Raw genomic sequence first — 22,677 nt, 5'->3', positions numbered from 1 at the left:
TATAATCGTCTTGAACAACAAAACAAGATGTCACTCTTTCCTTCTTTCTTTTACTTTTTTTTTTTTACTTGGTGTTGCTCACTAAGTGAGTAATCTTAGCATATTCCACTTGCTTATATTGGCAAATCTATTCAAAACTTTCAGAACAGTTTGTTCCATGATAAGAGATATTTTGGACCTGCTGTGGTTTTGCTGTGTGCCATGGTTTTCACTGTTACTCACTGTATGCCGACTGATGTCATCATCTGGCTTGTGTTGGATCTCCACAAAGTGGCTTATCCAGTGCTTTAAAACAAGATGAGAAGATGGAAATGTGCAAATCTAAATAGACACAGACTACACACCCACATGATGCATTCAAAGAGAAACAACAGAGCGCGCACATACACACAACAATGCCCGTCAGACACTTATCTGAACTGACTCTTCCACTTGAATATTTCTTTTCTGGCATTCACACCCTAGGTTAAATCTATGCATGCAGTCATATGTGGTATTAGCTGGGTGTGGTCTTCACTGGCTTGTTATACAGGCCACAGCTGAAAGGCTGAATAGTCACAGGCATTCACTGACGCCACCCTCTCCCTCTTTCACTCTCCTGCCTCACATTTCTCTGTTTCACCCTCTGTTGCTCCAGCACTCACCAGTATTCAACTTCTTTAACAAAAAGGTATTTATATTTCCACTTTCTTTGTAGCATAAACTATACGGATGGATAATCTATATGGATTATATATAGTACTTTGTACTTTTTTCCTTTCAGCTATATTATTTAAAGTTTCATTTCTAGAGTAAATCCTCTTTATCTCTGTCCTCATTTAAGTGCTCTCTTTGTGGACTTGGACAGACCAAATCGAGTGGGACATCTGCAAGTTGGTTAACAAGTAAATTATTCTGCTCATCTGAAGTGTTTTTCTGGAAACCAGTCTTTCTCTTGTGAGGAGCACAGCAGAGTTTGGTGTATAAAGATGTCTCTTCCATTGTCACTGCTGATATGCCTATCAGTTATCCAGCTGGGCTTGGGAGATCAGCTTGTGGAGAAAGTCGTCATAGCCGGTAAGTAATTATATCGATAAGAAATATAAGAAGCAAAAGCAAATGTGGAGTAATGTCACAGGCAAGCGAGCCAGAAAAAATAGCTTCTGAAATTTTGGGGGCAATACTGCAGAAATACTATCTAATACACGCACATTATTTCTTTTTAAATGTGAAGTTTCATGACAACTGAAGTGGCTGTATTTATTAATGTGCTTCAAAAGAGCCTTACACTGGATATATAAATTCATGAAAAAATATCACTTTCCAACAGGGACATTTGCAAAAATGTTAAGAAGCTGTGTAAAATTAATATGTGAAATATTTGCAGATCACATAAATATCTAGTTAAAAAATATTTCATTGTTTCCTTAAAGTATGCACTGATTTTAAAACCAACACCAGCAACATGCTTTGTGAAAGAGCTGGGATCTGCAGATGTTTAACCCTATGTTGTAACATCTGTCCTTTTAACAAAACTGTATGAGATCAGCTGGAATTTTGTTGAAATCATGTTTGTCTATTTTTGTCAGATGATGGATGTCATTTGTCCTGAGTAACAATGGGTTCTGGCCAGTTTAGCAACAGGACTGTTTTATTACACAGTTAGTTATGCTGTTGTAAATCATGCAGTGATTAGTTGAAAAACAAAATCTTGTCTGGTTGGCAGCATCATGTTGCTCCAAAACCAGTTTGTGTTGCCCAGCGTACATAGTGTCAGCATGTACAATCAAGCAACCCAATAAAGATATACTGTCCATGATTTCCAACCATAGGACACATTTCCTTTCAAGTCCATTTTAAATGCACTTGATCCTAGAAAAGGTTGTTTTTCTTTTCCCTGTCTGATCCCAATTCAGTGCCCATTTAGACCCAACAGATCATGCATGCAGTGTTGGCTGGTTGTTGTGATTTGGGGCTATATAAATAAAACTCAGTTGAACAGAACTGAATTAGTCTTGCTCTTTAGATGCAAATCCTACATGGATAAAAACAGCCACCAGTATATTATTATGTTAATTTAAACTTCATCTAAATACATTATGAGAGGCATCCATCTATTTCAACAAATTAGTTTAAATGGGTCGACAGAATCTGTCTCTTGGATTCTGATTAGTACCTCAACATGTGGTGACAGTAAAGTAGAAACAACATTGGGCTTGAAATGGGAGCCATTCTTATAAAGTACAATGGAGGTATATAACAATGACTGCACTGGAGCGTAGACATCTGTGTCAGAACCATGACTAACAGTCTAGAAATGAGTCAGACAAAACATTTGCAATTCAGCTACTTTGACTTTGTGTATTCATATGACATTTAGCCACAATGAAAAACATGTAATAGTAAATTGCCTACTATCGCAGCATTAAAGAAAGGATGAGATGAAATGTGCATATACACATCTGTATTTTTTTATACAAATGATGAAGAAAAAATACAATAACAAAATGCAGATACCAACCCAGGGTAATAACAAGACAAAATACAGAAAAATACGAATGCTAATAGTGAAAAAGATATGATAGTCATTAAATATTTTTTGTGGCATGATGAGAGAGGCTAGATGTGATCTTCTGTTGTGCCCTTTGGATGTCGTGTTTGTTGGAGTTTAAGGGAATTGTGTTTGCTATTATGGTAGCGTAGCTGTTATACGCTTGTTTCTTCCAATGCTACTGTGTTCTTTAATGGCTTACAGTTGTTGTTGTGGAAATGAGATGTTGCACCACGAGTGAAGTTATGCACTGGGCTAACAAAGTGTTAGAATGTGTGCAAATGCTGAATAAAATAGCAGTTGTAGTGACAGCTGAAGCTTCAGTGTCTCTGTGTCAGTTCTTGCATTACAGATTTCTCAGCATGGCATAATATGGTCAGAATAGTTTGGATGGTAATAAATAACATTGTTTAAAACCATTCATACAGTCAGGGAGCTTACATTTTGCCTCTTAGTAAGTCTTTGAATGTCAAAACGGCACCAAAATGGCGCCATATTTGATGACTCTGTACTGCAGTCTGGTTGGCTACAGTGAGTCATGTTTATCTTAGTGAGAACACAGATACGGCCGCTTATCGGGGCCTGGAGCCTGGGGCTCGCTCGGGCCACTTCGGAGGTGGGGTGCCCCCGGCCTCTCGGCCTGGGGCTCGGTCACTCAGGCACAGCTGGCTGCCGGCGGAGCTTTTTTTTTTTTTTTTTTTCTTCTTCCCCCCCCCCTCTCACCGTCTCTTCTCCCCTCTGTTTTTCTTTCTCTCCCTCTCTTTCTTTCATTCTTTCTCCCTGTCCTGTCCCCCAGTCATGTCTGTCCCGTTTGTAGCAACTGAAAATAAAATAAATTCATAATTATAATAAAGGTCAATCAAATGGACCAATATGGCAAGGCCATGATGATCCACTTGGTAAAATAAATCCGCTTGGCATCTTTCTTGGCCTTAAGACAACAATTCTGATGGCTAAAGATCCAAACGGGACACAAAAAAAAAAAAAAAAAAAAAAAAGAGAACACAGATACAGATGTTCTTGTTCAAGTGCTGTTTAATTTGGCATGGTGGAGTTGTAGCTGCAGAGTGTTAAGGAATAAAAATAATAAACGAGTAATCCATCAGGAAAACTCAGTACCAGTACTTAGTATGTAAGGAAGATTATATATAGTCCAGTAAAATCTGCAGCATGGATGCAATTTACGCAGAATTTGGAATGCAATGTGATACATCTGACAAAATTGCATTTTTCCTTGCGTATAACTTTAACTTGTGTTTTAAGGGCAACTCCTTGCTAAATCTGTTAAGATGAAAACCATTGTTTTACTCACCGAGTACTCAAATAGATGTACGTTAAGGGGAAAAATAATGGGGGAAGGATTAAAAGAAAGTCAGCCTCGAGAAATTAGTTTCAGGAGTGATTTGAAACAAAACACTGATTCAGCTGATCTGACAGGCCAAAGAAGAATATTCCAAAGTTTAATCTCCACAACATCAGAAGCTCACTTCTTATTTAAAGTAAGAGGGTGGAGCAGTGAAAAGATGAGAAGTCGGCTGCATCTGCATATAATACCTCAGTCGCGCTGATATATATGTAGGCAGGAGCCATGTAGGGCTTTACAGCAGATTCTGATGAGCAATGCTTGGTTTGGCCTAGAAGTCAGTGTAGTTTGGCAGTATAAGACCAGCTCAGTGCAGGGTTTTGTGGTTTCTGGACTAAAATATGGAGTTCGGCATAGTGTATGACTTTGCAAATGAAAGCAGATCCAAGTTAATATTAGGATATAAGAGGATTACTAAGGTAAGCACTTTTAATAATTTCCTAAATTGGCAGATGCATTAAGTGGCACACGGTTTAGTGCAATAAGGAAATGCATCCTCATAATAATATCCATTCATCATTTTTTTAATCATTGATGTGATATCTTGATGAAATTGTGTAAATTAAATGTTTGTGTGTTTTCGTGTGTTTAATTTCATCAAAGAAAACAAGCCTCTTCTGGGTGGCTGGGTTAAAAGGAATCCAGATTCAGCCGAGGTTCAGGAGGCAGCTCAACATGCTGTGAAGATGTTCAATGAAAAGCCCAAGGGCAAGAAAATGTTCAAATTGATTGAAGTGACTGATGCTCAGAGTCAGGTTAGAATCAGCTTTCACAAACAAAATGAATCAGCGTTTTACTATTGCAATCCCACTACAGCGTAAAATATACATTTATGTATGCTGATGTTTGTAGGTGACCAATACAATCGACTATAAGATCGATGCAGTCGTGGGAAAAACCAAGTGTCCCAAGTCTGAAAACCAAGACTTGAAGGGCTGCAGTGCTGTGAAAAAGGTGAATGTTTTCTCTGTCTGCATTTGTAAAAGTCTGTAAAGTTTGTAAAGTCTCTCAACAATATTTTTTTCCAAAGCAAAAAAAGTGAAAAGCTGAATATTAATAAATATTAAGTTAAAAACAGAAATCTAGAGAAATGCTCCCTTTTGATTCTCATGTAATGCTCATTGTTGTTTCCTCTTTCACAGCATCTGAAGTGCCGCTTTGTGGTGACGTCCAACCCCCACAACAACAAACACGAGCTGCAGAAACAAAAGTGCAGGAAAGTTAAAGACAATGTTTAAACTTTGAACAGCTTTAATTTGAATTGCTTTTGTAGGCTTATTGCCATGGCAAATTTATGTGTTCTTATTTCCTGTCTCTGTAATTTAGATATATTTTCAATACTATGTAATGCAGCACATTAAACATGGTGGATGTGGAGGATTGTTCAAAATGAACAAATCATAAATTTGAAATAAAGATTAAAAAGGTTTGCCAGAATGCAATTATAATTTGGTTTACCATGGTTGTGGTTCATGGGTTGAAATGCCTTCTTTTTCTATTTTACTTTAGCTTAAAAAAAATATGTGTGTGCCATTTGTGCAAAATGTCAACTTGATTCAGTTATTTAGTTATTACTGTGGGCTATTTAGAATAGACTCAATCATATGCATGCAGGTAAGAGTCAAAATGTTCATGATTTATTCATGTTTATCTAACTGATGGTTTTTGTTGTTGTTGTTGTTTTATAGCTAAATCAGCTGATTAGACATTTTGTCATGAAGTTTTTCACAAGTCAATCTCTCTTCATGCTCTGTCAAATGTCTGAAAAGAAGGATAGGAATTGAGTCATTAGAATGATTTGACATTCAGAAATAACATCTCCTACACCTGTTTCTGTAGAAATATCTTCCAATGAAAAAATACATGAGGAATGAGAAACACATTTCATTATACATTTTAGGAAACAGTGGGTTGTCTCTTCCATGCCTTTTGTACTCACTGCATTTGTACAACTTATTGATCCTTTCTATATCAATCTTAGACATTTTGTCTGTTTGTCCTATTGGCACAGAATGATCGGGAATGGCAGTAATGGTTTCTTCTCCAGGCACTCATGCAAAGTCATTCCTAAGAAATGACTTCATCACTTAAAATTCATCAACAACTAGGAATAAACCAAAATTCAGTGTATATTTAATTTTTCTCCTGCTAAAGAGTAATGTGATTCAGATGCTGCTACCACAGCGCTATACACACCCAACACCAACATGCAAAGAGATGAAGTCAGAAACTTGCCACGTAGAAAATAATGTAACAGTTAGCAGCTAGGCAAGCTACCATTACACTCATAAACAGAGGTACTTCTTTAGAAAAAAAAAAAAAAGAATAGCAAAACCATTTTGCTACTTTTCTTGAAACAGTTATGATACATCACAGAGGAGCAGTCATATAGTGTGTAAGTTGGCAGTATCCCGTTTATGCAAGTTGAATGCATTCTGTATTGAACAAAGAACAGAAACAGTTATCATTGTTCATTTCAGAGATATGAGCTTGTTTTGTCTCAGAGGTATTTTTGGAGACAGTCCTGTTTTCAGTCCAAGATCTCTGTGACCTTTGTATCAGATTTTAACCAAATGTAATATAATGGGATGGTCAGACTTTCTAGGTATTGTTCTGAAATTCGATTTATAAATGAAACTACTAGCAACCTTTTCTTCCTTAGATTCAAGATAAATCTGAATCCATAAAGGGAGGAATCATTAACCTCAAACAAGTTGAAATAAATCTCATCTGAGCAGCCAATATGTATAATAATTAACTTTTAATGCAAAATAACACTGTAGGTTGTAAGCCACTGCCCACAGGCATGGTATGGGCAGTTAAGGATGCAGCTGAAACATTTTGTTTTGAATAAATAAAGATTACCTTTGTTTGCTGCCAGAATTTTAGACATTAAGCCTAAATGTTGAGTGTCCTCAAACTTCACGTCTAAAATTAAATGATTCAGTTATCCACCATGAAGAAGCATGGAGTCATAAAATGAGTTAAAGACCCATGATAAGAATATTCAATCACCTTTCTTTTGTGGACGCACCTCCAGAGACACAAATGAATCTTAAGCAGTAAAATAAAACATGAATATTGAAGAATTTCATTTTTTTGTTTTCATTTTTATTGTCCCATCTTACTAGCTTTTTAATACAAACTAAGATTCATGTCGTGTTTACTTACTGCAAGATCAGTCTAAGAAGAAAGAAGAGGCCCATGTCTCCAAATACACACACACACACACACACACACACACACACACACACACACACACACACACACACACACACACACACACACACACGTGTGTCTGTAATCATTGGTGTGTGTGTCTGTAATCATTGGTGTACATCTATCTGGAATGAGAAACCATTACTTTTCTTCTCAATTCTGATGAACCAGTTTGACCTTGCTATCATGTGAATGGCTGGTTAGACATTTGTGCATGTTTGTTAATGGGCAGTTAAATGAGCTAATAAACCCAACTAATAATCAAATGCTCTCTCTCTCTCTCTCTCTCTCTCTCTCTCTCTCTCTCTCTCTTTAAACTTGTGGCTTACACCCAGAGTTGTCAGACACTTACATAGATCACATATTTGCTCTGCATGTACAATATCATCTCAGTTAAAACTACAAACTTGTATGATTTTCTTTTAAATAAAAAAGAAAATTAAATGAATGAACTAAATGAAAAGTTGCATTTAGTGGATAAGAATACATTCTTCCTCTTGAGTAAAACCCAATTTTCAAAAACAGAAATGTAAAACCTCTTCTGGGGCTTGCACAGCTAACATCTATGGATCTCCTTCATGATGGAACAGCAAAACTGTGCCACTGGGAACACTCATTTTCCATTTCTTAAAAGTCTACCATTTGGAAACTGGTGCACATGGAAACCCTATCCTACAATAAAACATCTGTTTATTCTCATTTAGTCATTCATCATGGCGGAGGAAAATTGCTTAGTAATATAAGGCTGTCTGGTGGGCTGGCAAGCCATTACAAAGTCTTTGCCTCTAAACTGCAGTGCTCACCTCATTTCACATTCATTATTTAACTATTAAGACAAAGTTTTCCATCTGTAAGCATTTTCCCATCTTTCACACACAGACACAGAGAAGCAAAATGAGAGAGGACTTTTATTTACTGGTTTTATCTCCTGTCATCCAGTTTTCCTATTATCTGTCCCCTAAAGTAGCTTATTATTGCATTCACTCTTTGTCATCTTGTTTGTACCATTGTTGATGATTGCTATATTTAATTAAAGTGGCATTTTCATCATTTTATGATTCATCTTAGACATATTTCCCCCACTTTCAACCTGTCATGTGTGGCATCTTTGGAACGATGTTTGGCTGCACAGAGTGACTAAGTGACAAATTAACCACCAGCCACTTTGAGAGGTTCAGATGAAGGCAAACAAATAAAAAAAAGGGTGGAGGCAGAGAAACAAAATAACAGGGGCCTACAGTAAGTACAAAGTATTATGCAGACTCTCATGGAAGAGATAGAAACACACTGGGAAAACTACGTAGAGAGGAAAATGCAGGAGTCTGAGGAACGTGCAAATGCTAAGCCTCAAGGAAAGTTTTGTCTGGATTAAAATTTGACGAACACCACACACAAGAACTATTTCCATTGAGCCAATCAACACTTTATTACAAACCAGGAAAATAAATACCAGAAATCAGCAATAAAATCCATCCAACTCAACCACATATAAAATAACAAAGTACAAGAAAAAAGAGTAAATAGAATAGAATAGAATAGAATTCAACTTTATTGTCATTGCACATGCACAGGTACGATTAACAATCAATATAGTTTTATCAAAAGTCTATATACACATACATTGATCATTGATAAAAAATAGAAACCTTGAGCAGAGTCCAATTAACCCTTGAAAAGCTCCAGTGGCACACATAACTCAAACATAGCAAACAGAAAGCACAAACAGACGTGGCCATGCTGGTCCCATATTTATTCACAGACACAGTGAACTACAATTTCTGGCAGCAACTTACATTTGCATCTTTAATTTATTTTACAGTTTAAAATAGAAAAAGACACATAAGACTGGAAGGATGATATATTTTTGTATGGGATATACACCAGCCTCGTGCTTCATATCCCAAATTGTTCATCTTTATTATGTATCAGAGATTCAGAATTATAACATTAAAGAGTGCGTGAAGAAAAAAAAAACAAGGGAAAAGAATTCCTCATATTTCTGTAGATCTTTCATCGTTGAACATGGAAATGGTGCTGTACTGAATGTTGAATCTTGTTTTAGGAAATCAGGTGAGTTGTTAGACACTGGTCTCAATGGGACGTGACATCTTACAGTTTAACATATTGGACAGGACTCTCTTTTGGTGTTTGTACCTGGCACCCACACACACACACACACACACACACACACACACACACACACACACACACACACACACACACACACACACACACACAGACAGATAGATAGATAGATAGATAGATAGATAGATAGATAGATAGATAGATAGATAGATAGATAGATAGATAGATAGATAGATTAGGAGAGAGATACAGACACCATAAGCAAAAAATAAATGAGAAAGTTTAAATATTGGCGCCACCACCTGACCTCAAACGTTACTACAGTTTTTATACTGGTGAATGTTGGTTATGCACATCTTTTTGACTGGTGTAAAGGAAGATGTAGTCATGCATAAGTGGTAAAACACGCACCGTTAGGCTCTTTATTTATATTCTCTATTTTCAAAACTTAATTGCACTCGTGAGAAAGCATTTCAAGAGCGTTTAAGCAAATAAAATTGTATACTAACTTGTTCTCAATCGTTTGTATCTCTCTGTTCTCCTCGTCTTTGAGTTTCTGTAAAACTTTTTCAAGGATTGGAAGCTCTAAGTTCAGATATTGAGCTACCTGCAAAGAAAAATATGTTACCATATAGTTTGCAACAAATAAAAAAGCAGAAAACTCCTTATTAGAAGTAAATGAAGGTACCTTAAAACACTTAAAGGGTAACATTATGTTACCATAAGTTAAGGCATGGCTACTACACTCACATCATCACTAACTTCCTCTTCATCTGCATCCATCAAAAAAATCTTCATGATGTCATCAGAGGGTCCCTGCAGTGTGCGCTCCCATAACGGCTGGTCTGTGTTACTCAGCTTCCTTTTTTCTGGACAAAGCACACAAGTGCCACATTGGTGCAGCATTTTCTTGTGCTATGTCTAATTATTGCATTTCTTGTGGAAAAGATGAACCCACCTCCACTTTGATGAAGACAGTAGAGAGCAAATTCCTGGGGATCGTTCTGTATCTGATGAACATACAGCCAAAGAAATATATAAATATATACATATTTTTTTTTGGATGAAGTTATTATGGTTTGATGAATTCTGACTATACATTATTTACATCCCATGCTTAATCCATGAGGTATAATAAGATATTTGCAACCCTGAGAGCAACCCATTATTTCACAAATGTTTGTAGAAGAACTCTATGTGCCTAGTGACTGGATTTTACCCACCAGAGGCCCTGGAAGTGATTGGACCACCTGGATTCAGTGATTGATATGGGTGACTAAATACATTTGCCAATATAGTGTACCTCCCTCCCTAAACAGTGCTGTGATTTCTTTTTTTTGACTCCTTCCTAATTTCTTGGATTTTTGCATATTTGTCACACTCATTTATTTCAGATCATCAAGCAAATTTTAATATTCATTTGCGTTCATAATTTTCATTTAAGGGTAACCTGAGCAAATATAAACTACAATTTTTAGATCATGATTTCATTTTTTTAAGGGACAAAAGCTATCCAAACCTCTCCTTCAGGAATTCATGATTCCGTTAATTACAAGAAGTAATCCAGGTCCTAGAGCAGCAAGGACCTGGAGTTGCTCTGTTGCTCTGTGCTCTGTAGTTGCTCTGTGAGTAACTACAGAGCATCGCACTATCACCATTGTCTGTTGGTATAATGTTCTTTTTTGATGTAACAGGATATAAAGCTGGTTCTTTTGTTATGCCCCGAATGAGTTCATGTTGTAAGTTTTGTAGGGCGGCCAGTCCTGGGAAGTTTCCCCAGTGTTCCAAGTTTTCTCCCTTTGTGGATAATGGCTATCACCTTGTTTCACTGGAATCCCAAAGCCTTAGAAATGGCTTTGTAACCCTTTCCATACTGAGATGTCACTGACTTTGTTTCCTATCTGTTCTCAAGTAAGTTAGGTTTAGGCAATGTGTGTCGCTTTCCGAGCTCCTTTAGCCCGTTTAAATTTTCTCAGACAGGTTCTATTTAAGCGATTACCTGATTCAACATGTCTGACAGTAATGAGGCCTGGGTGTGGCTGCTGAAAATGAACATGAGCATTCAAAAAAAATAAATAAAAAATTAATGATTTAACAAGAGGGGACGATGCAGAGATATGTTTGGGTTGCTGTTTTTTCCCTCCTGAATAAATGAAATCATCATTTAAAAACTGCATTTTGTATTTAAAGGTACAGTGTGTAAGTTATTTGTGACCTTTGAATGAAAAGTTATGAGGTGCATTATATGTGTGCCTGGTCTCTAGTCACATGCATAAAAGGATGGACTGGTGATACCCATGTTGGACACTGTATTCAAGATAGCCGCAACATCGCAACATCCACAAATGGTGCTCACAACAAAGTCTTTTTAATGCATTATTTCTACGTTTAATCAGCTTCTTAAAAGATTTAATTACACACTAATCAAGATATATATATGTATATATATATATATATATATATATATATATATATATATATATATATATATATATATATATATATATATATATATATATATATATGTGTGTGTGTGTGTGTGTGTGTGTTCAAAATTGGGGTTTTGTCTATTAAAAACCTCATAGACTTACTGTACCTTTAAAAACTCAAGAAGGTGAAAATCCTTTTTTTCACAGCACTTGCATGTACACAAAATAAATTACAACAATTTTTTGTACCAGCCCTCTGGCACCAAACTTACCTTGAACTTGTGCAGCAGCTGTTCAATGACTTGGTTTGTGGTCATTCTGCTAGAGATACAAACTTTAGTTGGTGTACCAAAGCACGGAGTGAAGATCGAGGTCTGTGGAACAGAGTGAAACAACACTGACCTTAAACTCATGATGAAGAAAACAAGCCCTGAGGGCAGTTTTAAGCAGAAACCCACTTTGTAATTGTAGAAGTGGCCATTGATTGAAAAGCGATGCTGCCTTTCTTTTTCTCTTTGAGCTGCTGACTTTCCTGTGCTCCTCCTTCTTTTAACCAGCGAGGCATCACTCATACAGCGGAACAGGTTGGACTCTGCTTCCTGTTCTGGATTCTTCTGCTTTGGAGGGCGCAGGGTTGAGGTCTCATAAACAGGTGGTCCTTTAGATTGTGCAAACACCCCCAGAGAAAAAAGGTTCACATTCAACATATGGTGTAACTACAATAAACAAGACAGTTTTAAATGTGTGTAAACAAGTAGACATAACATTCAACTAAAGCTAACAATAAGATTTGATGATAATCCATAAGCCAAGATTTTATGTCCAACAATATCTATAATATACTCTAATTTAATGGTTAAGATAGCATTTTTGAGAAATGACAGAGATAGTGAAGAGAAAAAAGCGTTCACCTGGTAAAGGGTTTTTGATTGTTTCCTGTGGTGTCTCAACCATCTCATCTATCTGGTGAAGGTCAACATATTCTCCCCATCGTGACATTCCTCTGAAAGAAAGATTGACTATGAAAACAAAACCTGAAACACTTTAGCTATATAACTACTGTAGTCATGCAGTAGGGTCGCGTGTGAGCTGAAGCCTAGTCCAGCTACCACTGGTTGAGATGCAGGGTACACCTTGGACAGGTTGCCAATCTTAAGCAGAGATAACAGAGAGAGACAGACAACCAGTCGCACTCACTTTCACACCTATGGCCAATTTAGAGTCACCAATTAACTTGACCGCATCAATTGCATGTCTTTGGACTGTGGAAGAAGCTGGAGTACCTCGGGAGAACCCATGCAGACGCAGGGAGCTCATGCAAAGCCCGCGGTCAGATGGTGGAGGCAAACTCAGGATCTTCTTGCTGTGAGGCAATGGTGGCAACCACAGAGCCACTGTTTCCCACCAGTACTAAAAATATTGTACAAAATTTGATGTTAACCTCTTGCTTTCCAGTGGGCTGACTGGACTGGTGGGATCTGGAGAGGTCTTAGGAACAAATGGAAACATTTGCTTGTCATCCTGTATTTTCAGCCTGATTGGTCTCCGTACTCCCCAGCAGATATTCAGCATGCCTTCCACCACCACCGTGCCATCTGCTTCCTGTTACAGAAACACATACACAGACATGTTAAAACAAGCTTCACTATTAGCTATATGGCTAGATACAGTCCCAATCAAAAGTTTAAGACCACATGCCTTTAAAAGGCCAAATCTGTACAAAAATGTGGATTTTCTGTCAGGTAGTCACACTGTCATGTTGTTCTGATGGCAAAGGAAAAAAAACTTTCCCTTTTTGAACATGGTCGGGTTGTTGAACTGCATAAGCAGGGTCTCTTGCAGCGTGCCATCACTGCCGAGTTGGGACGCAGTAAGACAGTCATTTGGAATTTCCTAAGTGATCCTGAGGGTTATGGAACAAAAAACTCAAGTGGAAGACCCCAAAATTTCACCAGCACGGAGTTGGAGAATTCAATTGGCTGTCCGTCAAGACACTGGACGATCCTTGACCCAAATTAAGGCCATTACAGGTGCCGACTGCAGCCCGATAACCATCAGATGGCATCTGAAACTGAAGGGCTTCACAAACAGAAAAGGTCTTCAAAGGTCTCGTCTCCTTGAAAGCCACAGAACTGACTGTTTGGACTTTGCAAAAGAGCACCAAACATGGGACATTGAAAGGTCGAAGAAAGTTTTATTCTCTGATGAGAAAAAGTGTAACCTTGATGGTCTTGATGGTTTCCAACGTTAGTGGCATGACAAGCAGATCCCACCTGAGATGTTTTTCTATACGCCATAGTGGAAGGGGCATCGTAACGTCTGGAGTGCTTTTTCCTTCAGTGGAACAATGGAGCTTCAGGAGATGCAGGGGTGTCAAACGGCTGCTGACCATATCCAGATGCTGCAGAGAGCATCCCTCATGGCCCTCGTCTGCGTGGTAACGACTGGACAACGCTACAGTACACAACACCCACAGGACAAGGACTTCTTCCAGGAGAATAACATCACTCTTTGGACCATCCTGTGTGTTTCCCTGATCTAAATCCAGTTGAGAACCTTTGGGGATGGATGGCAAGGGAAGTTTATAAAATTGGACAGCAGTTCCAGACAATAGATGCCCTTCATGCAGCTGTCTTCACCACTTGGAGAAATGTTCCCACTCACCTCAAGGAAATGCTTGCATCAAGCATGCCACAACAATTTTTTGAAGTGATCAACAATAACGGTGGAGCTATTCGATACTGAGTTCATGTTTGAAACTTTGATTTCTGTTTTGGTGGGGTTTACAGGTTTGTTTTGGGGAGGTTTGGTCCTAAACTTTTGATCAACTCTAAAACAGCCTTTTTCAGTGGGAACCTTGAAACCTAGTTAAGATCCAACTATGCAAAATTTTTCAACTATGCCATTTTTCAAGTGGTCTTAAACTTTTGATCGGGACTGCATATAGCTATAAAGTTGGAGACTGCATGAGACAACAGAATTATCAAAATTACAGCTCTATCATTATGTCATGGGGGAATCTAATGGATTATAATTGGTTATTATTTAATGATCTATGAAACAAACAAGCAAATAATAAATAAATATAAAAAATAGGCTTATTCTACAAGCAAATGCAATACGCAGTAAGAGCAGCAAGTACAAATGGGTGCTTTGTTTTAGGTCTATAAATTAAAGTTTATAGAATAATAACACTGTTTTAAATTTGTTCACTGTGAACAGGAAAACAGAAAACCAAGGAATAAATTTGTGCATAGGAATCTATATTTAATACTGATGCTCAATGGGGAAACACGGAGAAACTACTTGAACTTTAGGCCCACCTGCTTTCTGTGCAAAGAAGTCTGGGAGATCTTCCAGGAATGGTGACGCTATTTTCAGGAAAAACTGGCTAGTAGGTGGTGGTTAAATACCTGTTGATCTATGATGTGGAACATAACCTGCTCCTGAGCAGGTTAGGCTAGCAGTGTAAGCTACAATCTACACCTGTAAGAAGTGATCCACCTTCACAGTACTAAAAACCCAGGATTAACACTGAAGTACAGGCCTCGGGTCTGCAGTCTATTGGCTACCACAGACAAGGACAAACAATCTTTTTCTGTCAGAGTAGTGTGAGAGAACCCACACACATGCAAACTCCACACAGACAGGCCTAAACAGGCAGGTGCATTTGACCCCAGGAAGCCAAAGCACTAACCATTGAATCATGGTGCTTTTGTATATTACCTATTAATTAACTAACTAGCAATGTGAATATCCCAAGAATTGGGAAACAAAAGGGAAACCTATTTCAAATTCTTATTAAATCATACCTGAGCGTAAGTGAGGCGAAGTTGAGTCTGGTCCTTCAGGAAGCAGTTGTAGGTATTAAACAGGGAGAGAAACTCCGCTCTAAAATTAATAAAAAACTAAATGCAAGGTTTTGCACAGCACAGCCCGACAATGTTCAGGTCATATTTATTAGTTTATTATTTTATATGTTGCATTCTTTGTCAGATTATTTGGAACCACTTAAGGGAACATGAAATACAGAATGCATAAATGACATTTAGTATACAAAGTAACTCACCTGGACAGTGTTCGCCCATTCCCTGCCTTGATGACTGGGAGGAGAGCTGCTTCATTCATGTCTGGTCATCTACTGCTGTGAAAACAAACAAACAATTTTATAAAGTTAATGAAAACTTTATAAAAAAAAAACCCTCAAACATATACGTGTAAGCTTGCATGTAAAATCAGGTGACTAACACCAGATGCTGCCAACTTGTTGAACAGTATTGCGTAGTAGTGCATATGGCTCCATAAAAATAGTTAACCAGCATTATGAGCAACTTGAGCAAGGAAAGACACTGGGAGCTACAGTGCACTTCTACAATCCTCAACCAGCTGTCAGTGTTTCTAAGAACAAATTAAATAAAACGAGTCTTACCTCCTCTAACATGGTGAGTCAGAGCTATCCTCTCTTCTCACTGTCTTTGTGTCTGCCTCTTTCTTCCTTCTGTGCTTTAAATATCTCTTTCCAGTCTCTCTGTCTCTCTCTCTGATGTGTTATATTTATCCCTCTCTCTTTCTCTTGCTCTCTCTCTCTCTCTAACATGCCTTCACTCTTTTACTTTCTTTTTTGTGCTCGTCTCTAAGAGATTTTATAGCAGCACTCCACCCAGCAACCCGTGATGACAGTGTAGACCTAACCATTTGTTTATTCTTTGGTCAGAGACGCCGAAGTCTGTGACCGACAAAGAGGACTGCTGGAATATTCATGTTGCCTCATTTAAAAAACAAAAAAGCAAAAACTTCTTTCTCCTGTTATTTTCTGGAATCCTGCAAAAACTCCCAGCAGTCTGAAAACAGCAGTCATATATGCCTATTTCTTTCATTCTTACCGGTTTTCTCTGCCTCAGCCTGTTTGCTGGTAAGTAATATCTCAGTTATTCAGCAGCTGTCATACCAGAAGCCACGGCACTCCTCTTTCTGACTGACTGTTTCCTCTTGCACAGGGAGACGTGCCAGCTACAACAATAACAATAACAAAACTTTAAGCACGCAGTTTCTACAGAAAACGTTGGTATTTGTATCTCATGTGCACATGAAGATTTGACTGAATCTGGCAACAAACTTTAATGTAAAACTGCATTTAGGCACTGTAACAGTAAAGCACAATGTACAATCCCTAATATATCAAAGAATCAGTAAAGACTCTTTTTTACTCTTTTCTGATAGAAAACACTATGTTTAAGAATAATAATAATAATAAGAATAACTTTATTTATCCCGAGGGAAATTCTTTTGTCATGTATATGCTCAAAGCAGCAGGAGAGACAGAGGAACAGATGAATAAGACATGAGATATACAATATATACAATAAGAATAGTAGTGTACAGTAATATACAGTAGGCTAGTGCAAGACATAGTATCAGATAACTCTAACAAGTAATATATATAACTATATCCTTGTGTTCTGAGGGCCTCTGGATGTCTGGAGTTTTGATCTCCTCCATACCTGCTTCACGCCCTGGAGGACGGGGCTGTGGCTCCCCACACCCTCTAGCACAGGGGTGCCCAATCCCGGTCCTCGAGAGCTACCGTCCTGCAGCTTTTAGATGCATCCCTACTCCAACACAGCTGAATCAAATGGTTTGATTACCTCTTCGTGTTTGGCAAAGGCCTGATAACAAGCCATTCATTTGATTCAGGGAGTTGTAGGGATGCATCTAAAAGCTGCAGGGTAGTAGCTCTCGAGGACTGGGATTGGGCACCCCTGCTCTAGCAGATCATTACATGAAGGAACCTTTTAAAACAAAACAAGCGCGTCCATGCTCACAGGTGTACACATGGGTGATCACACCCACAAACTACACCCTTTTTGGCTCCTACCTCAAAGCACACTGTGTTCTGTTGATCTTATGTGCTGCACAATAATGTTTAACATTTAGTATTTACTGTCATATTCCCATATATCATTGTGATGTTGTTTATTCTATTACTCTTGTTCTCTTCTGCTTGTTTTCTTTTTTCTTTCTCAACAGGTGATCCAGGTGATCGATAGATGCATTTTCTTTTTCTTTTTTTTTCTGCCCGTTCTGTTGTTTTTTGTTTTTTGCCCTTCTCCCCCATCCCTCTTCTCAGCTGTTTCTCTTTCCCTCTTTCTTTCTCCCCTTCTTTCCTCCAGTCAAGTCTGTCCCGTATTCAGCAAGTGAAAATAAAATAAACAATAAAAGGTGAATCAAATGGACCATTACGGCAAGGCTGGGATGGTCAATTTGGTAAAGTAAATCCGTCGGGCATCTTTCTTTGCCTTTAGACAATAATTCTGATGGCAAAAGAGCCAAACGGGACAGGCAAAAAAACCAAAAAAACAAAACTATATCCTGGTGAATAAATAACGTAACTATCAATGCTGGCGATTCTAGAAAGTGACAGTATTGTGCAATAGAATAAAGGGAGTAGCAGCGTATGATGGGGGGATGAAACAAATATTCAATAAGGTACTGTTGGGTAATATTGCACGGTCTGGAAGGGAACAGAATAACATTGGTAATCGTCTCAGGAAAATCACCTACAGAGTGAGGAAGAGTTATTCTTATTGCCCCGGTACAAAGGATTTACTATGGCGGTCAGTTCTGCATTTCGGGGCAATGAGTCTTTTGCTGCGTTTGCTCCGATGGTCCATCATGGGGGCGTTCAGGGGTGGGAGGGGTTGTCCATGATAGAAACAAGCTTTTTTAGCATTCTCCTTTCAGACACCTCCTCCAGGTTCTCAAGTCTGACACCCAGGACAGAACCAGCCTTTCTAATCAGTTTGTTCAGCCTGTTGGCATCAGCTGTCTTCACCCCACTTCCCCAGCACACAGCTGCAAAGAACACGACGCTCTCCAACACCGAGTGGTAGAACATGGTCAGCATTTTCCTACCAACATTGAAGGACCTGAGTTGCCTCAGTAGGAAAAGCCGACTCTGCCCTTTTTTGAAGATAGCATTGGTGTTCTTGGTCCAGTCCAGTTTACAATCCAAGTGTACCCCCAGGTACCGGTAGTCCTCAACTATCTCCACATCAGCCCCTCTGATGGTGACAGGGTTAGGAGGAGGAGCCTGCTTCCTAAAGTCCATAATCAGTTCCTTTGTCTTTGTGATGTTAAGTAGGTTGTTTATCAGAATCAGAATCAGAATCAGAATACTTTATTGATCCCTGGGGGAAATTATTTATAACCGTGTGCTACTACTACTACAACTCCTCCTCCTACTAATTACAATAATAATGGTTATCATAGTGATAGAAGCTTGGAGTTAGAGTTCATTTGAAAATCCAGGGGCTATGTAACAACTCCCAGGTGGGCATGTTTGTGTGAATGAAGTACTAAAGTACATGGCACAGAGCAAATGTACTTTTATAATAATGTTTGCTGAAATTGTTTTTAAAAAAAGTATTATCACGCTCATCATGCTGACTCCAGCTTACGAGTTTGAGTTAACTCCAGCAGTTTGTATGTTTTCCCTCTTAAACATGCAGAGTTTAGGGTTTCCAACAAATTTTAATCAGCAACTCTTTTTAGAATGTATAAATTGCCTGTTAAGATTAATACGTGTTTCATTTTTTAAATCTAATAACGCTCATTTTTGAGAACATCATCTCACCTAAGAGATTTAGCCATTACAAGCATAGTAATTTATTTTTTACTGAGAGTGAAAATCGCAAGAACAAATATAACCGTGTTGAACTATTATAAGCATTAATCATTGTCTTCACTTGTTTCACAAAAAAACATTTATAATTAAATCTTAAAGCAAAAAACAAAAAAACAAAAACTTGCCTTTTGCAAACTAGTCTGTGCATTCAAAGCATTGGTAAGTCACGTGCCTTTCTAATCTTATCATCCCACCACCCCACTTATGAGCTCTGTTTTAATCTTAGCTCTCAGTTAGTTTAATCTCAGTTTGCGCGGTATAAAAATATTCTTATTTGTTTATTTTTAGATTTTTTCCTCGCATTGAGGATATTTGTGCTTGTAGTTACACAGCACAAACAAGCACAGGATGTACTTTCATTTATATATAACCTTTCTGTTCTTTGTGACCACTCAAATCACTTTTAGCTACAAGTTTTGTTTTAACCATTTAAAATTAATATATATATATCACTTTAGTGCAGCTCAAGCAATATCTCATACAAAAGCCCAATTTAGAATTATCAATTAAACTAACAGGTATGTGTTTGGACTGTGAGAGGAAGCCAGAATAACCCAAGTGCTCTGGAATTGGTCAAACATGCAAACTCCACACAGAAAGGCCTAACTGGGTTTTGGACCTCCATAATCCAACTATATTTCAGACCTTGTATCTGTGCCATGGCAATACTTCTCAAGCCACTCTTCAGGCTAAAAGAATGACATTTAGACATTTTGAAGTATTTTATTTTTATATTTAATCTTGAAATGGTCCAAATTTGTCCTGAACAGTATGCAAAGGTTAAATCATTCCAATGGTATTTGCTTTAAGAAATCACAGCACTAATGTGATCGACAAGAACAGTTTCTAGTCATAAAAACGTGATACGTGGTAGTAAGCTGCAGAGAATTTAAGCTCTAGCATATAATAATGTGAGCTCTTTCACTGACCTCTTATAAGCCTTTGTAATATAAAGGAAACAACTACTGTATATATACTGAAGAATATAAAGAATGCACAGCAATTTATCACCATTTCACACAGCATCCACATTCACAGTATTATAGTGTATTCACAAACATGTAATTATTTTAAATAATTTTGTTTTTTGCATTTTGTTACAATGTAGTTATACATTTTTAGAATTAATTCTTCATTTAAAAATATTTTGCATATTATAATCAAAAGTTGACTCTTAAAGTCTATACAAAGCATGCTTTGAGGGTGGACATCCACTGGAAGACAAGTGACCTTTAAAGTTGTAAATCTTGCTTGCAGAAAAAAAAAAAAGAAAAAAAAGAAGAAAGAAATCGCCAGCATCAAATGTGACGTTTGAATAGAACCATGGCATATATTTATGTTCTCTCAAGAGGCTAGTGGTGAGTAAAAATCCCACTGTAGGTGAACACTTTACAGCCCTCTCTCTGCTAATCCGCTAAACAAGCCATCAGGAAATAGATTTATTTATTTATTTATATTTTGAGAGGGCATATGTTCTGATAGCATGCGATAATCACTCGGAAACTTTTACAACTCTTTGGCATATACACTTCACACAATTCAGTGCCACAGTTGACTGCTTCACTTTACTTTTAGTACGATGTTATCTGGAGGTTGAACAGATGATTTTGTGTGTGTATGCACTAAAAGCCTTTTTCAGATTGTCAGCTGTGGTTCTATAAAAACGGAATGAGGCCAAAGAAAACAAACACACATCCATGTATTTGTTTTACTTCCTTTACTTTACTTTTTGCTCCTCCCCATTTTGCCACTCCTTTCTGTATCTGACTGTCTTCATACATAGCCCTTGCTCTTTGTTTCTCCCTAGATTTGACCTGATTATGTCATTTTAATATACCTTCTGGTTGTTTCTTGCACCTGGGCTGCAAAACTTGACAAACATTGTGACAAAGCTTTGTTCTACTCCAGCCTACAGATAAACTGTGCTGTATCAGGCTACTGTATGACTCGAGTCACATGAGCTCTAGTCTGTGACATTGGTGTCCACCCCATGTGGCTAACATAGAATGAGTATGCTTTTCATACAAATAATATAAAGAATTCAACTATTACAGTCTTTTATTTTCTTAATGTGACTGGCAAGTGTTGCTCAGCAAGAGGTGTAACGCATTTCATTTCCATTTTGTTAAGCCAGACACTCTTTGGTTCTTTTACAGCTGCAAAGAACACCTTAACAAACCAAAGTATAAAGTGAAGATGTACCAAAAGTAAATTTCCTCTTACCTGACTAGTGTATCTTTTAATCTTCTATCGAATGAAGCAAGTTCACTCCATATTCGAGCTCTCATGTGTGCATAATGTACATGTGTGTTTGTGGTAGGAGGTCCAGAGTACGGTGCATGTGGCAGGAGGTGAGCGTGTGTAGCACCCCACAGCAGCTGGTTAATTATTACAGAACATGTTGAGACAGTGTTCATAGGGAGTGGCTGACTGACACCAGATATGACTCGACTTAACTGTACGTTTGTGCATGCATGCCCGGAGAGAGTGAGAGTGGGGGTTATGCATAACACATTGCATTTGCCTGCTGGGCAATTTTACAAATTACAAATCAACTGAGATTGTAGTGGGATTGGAACACTGTTGATGTTTGTACCATTTGGACTGAACCATCTAGAAAGTCTTCAACATTCTAAATACAGAGTTTATTCACATCCTGCACATTTGTCCTTTTAAAAGTTTAGACCAGGTGTCTTACACTGCCAGGATCAAACATCTACTTTGTTGATGTTCAGGTTACAGCATGTAACACCACAAAATCCTACTAGTCAACATTCAGTATGTTTGCTTTTAAAATAGAACTTGACTCCTTCTTTTTATTAGGTTATAGTTAGGGCTGGATCAGGTGACTCTGAACCTCTTTTAGTTATGCACAGTAGGCCTGGGCTACTGGGGGGTTCCCACGATGCCCTGAGTGTCCTGAGCAGATGACTGCCCCTCCCTGAGCATGCTCCTACTGGAGGTTTCTTCCAGTTAAAACTGAGTTTTTCCTGCCCACTTTCTCCAAGTGCTTGCTCATAGGGGGTCATCTGATTGTTTGGTTTTTGCTGTATTAATGTATGCTCTTTACCTTATAGTACACCTTGAGGTAACTGTTGTTGTGATTTGCCATTATATAAATAAAATTGAATTGACCTGAACTGAAAAATGTGACTTTGGAGTTTAATGTAATTTTTTTATGTTCTCTCAAAAGAAAACAGACGTTTTGTTCAACTGTCATAATCTCAAAAGCCTTAGCAATGATCTTTTCAAATAAGCAATTTGTGTCAAATACACATGCATGTGAGCACCAACAAACACATTAAAACAAATACATACATATGAATACAAAATGTAGGGCAGAAACCTGGTAGTACAGCCTATGTAG

The 22,677-nt window shown here is 37.9% G+C and overlaps 2 protein-coding genes across 7 annotated transcripts; one reads left to right on the top strand and one right to left on the bottom strand.

The window, feature by feature from the left end:
* The first annotated feature begins 572 nt into the window (after positions 1-572).
* LOC146705588 (cystatin) lies at positions 573-6,219 on the top strand. Its single transcript, XM_085463321.1, has 5 exons — positions 573-670; positions 824-1,056; positions 4,497-4,648; positions 4,746-4,847; positions 5,036-6,219. Exons 2-5 carry the CDS (start codon positions 969-971, stop codon positions 5,129-5,131), a joined length of 438 nt encoding a protein of 145 aa, XP_085319447.1. The 5' UTR covers positions 573-670; positions 824-968; the 3' UTR covers positions 5,132-6,219.
* A 2,424-nt stretch (positions 6,220-8,643) lies between these two features.
* On the bottom strand, positions 8,644-21,694 carry rassf6 (Ras association domain family member 6). 6 transcript variants are annotated; one of them, XM_085463314.1, is made up of 12 exons: positions 21,534-21,694; positions 16,510-16,636; positions 15,696-15,770; positions 15,439-15,517; positions 13,068-13,228; positions 12,538-12,629; positions 12,085-12,284; positions 11,899-12,000; positions 10,156-10,207; positions 9,948-10,066; positions 9,707-9,804; positions 8,644-9,266 (listed from the first exon to the last, which is right to left on the bottom strand). In XM_085463314.1, exons 3-12 carry the CDS (start codon positions 15,752-15,754, stop codon positions 9,191-9,193), a joined length of 1,038 nt encoding a protein of 345 aa, XP_085319440.1. In that variant the 5' UTR covers positions 15,755-15,770; positions 16,510-16,636; positions 21,534-21,694; the 3' UTR covers positions 8,644-9,190. The 6 variants fall into 6 exon arrangements, with proteins under 6 accessions (XP_085319440.1, XP_085319442.1, XP_085319443.1 ...); XM_085463316.1 differs by having other exon boundaries at positions 15,696-15,767; XM_085463317.1 differs by lacking the exon at positions 16,510-16,636.
* Positions 21,695-22,677: the final 983 nt, after the last annotated feature.

This window comes from Copadichromis virginalis, linkage group LG7 (assembly GCF_057382275.1).
Source record: "Copadichromis virginalis isolate Kocher_CV1m ecotype Utaka linkage group LG7, C_Virginalis_male_GT1.1, whole genome shotgun sequence".
NCBI classification, from domain to species: Eukaryota; Metazoa; Chordata; class Actinopteri; order Cichliformes; family Cichlidae; genus Copadichromis; species Copadichromis virginalis.
This window is presented reverse-complemented; position numbering and strand designations above follow the sequence as displayed.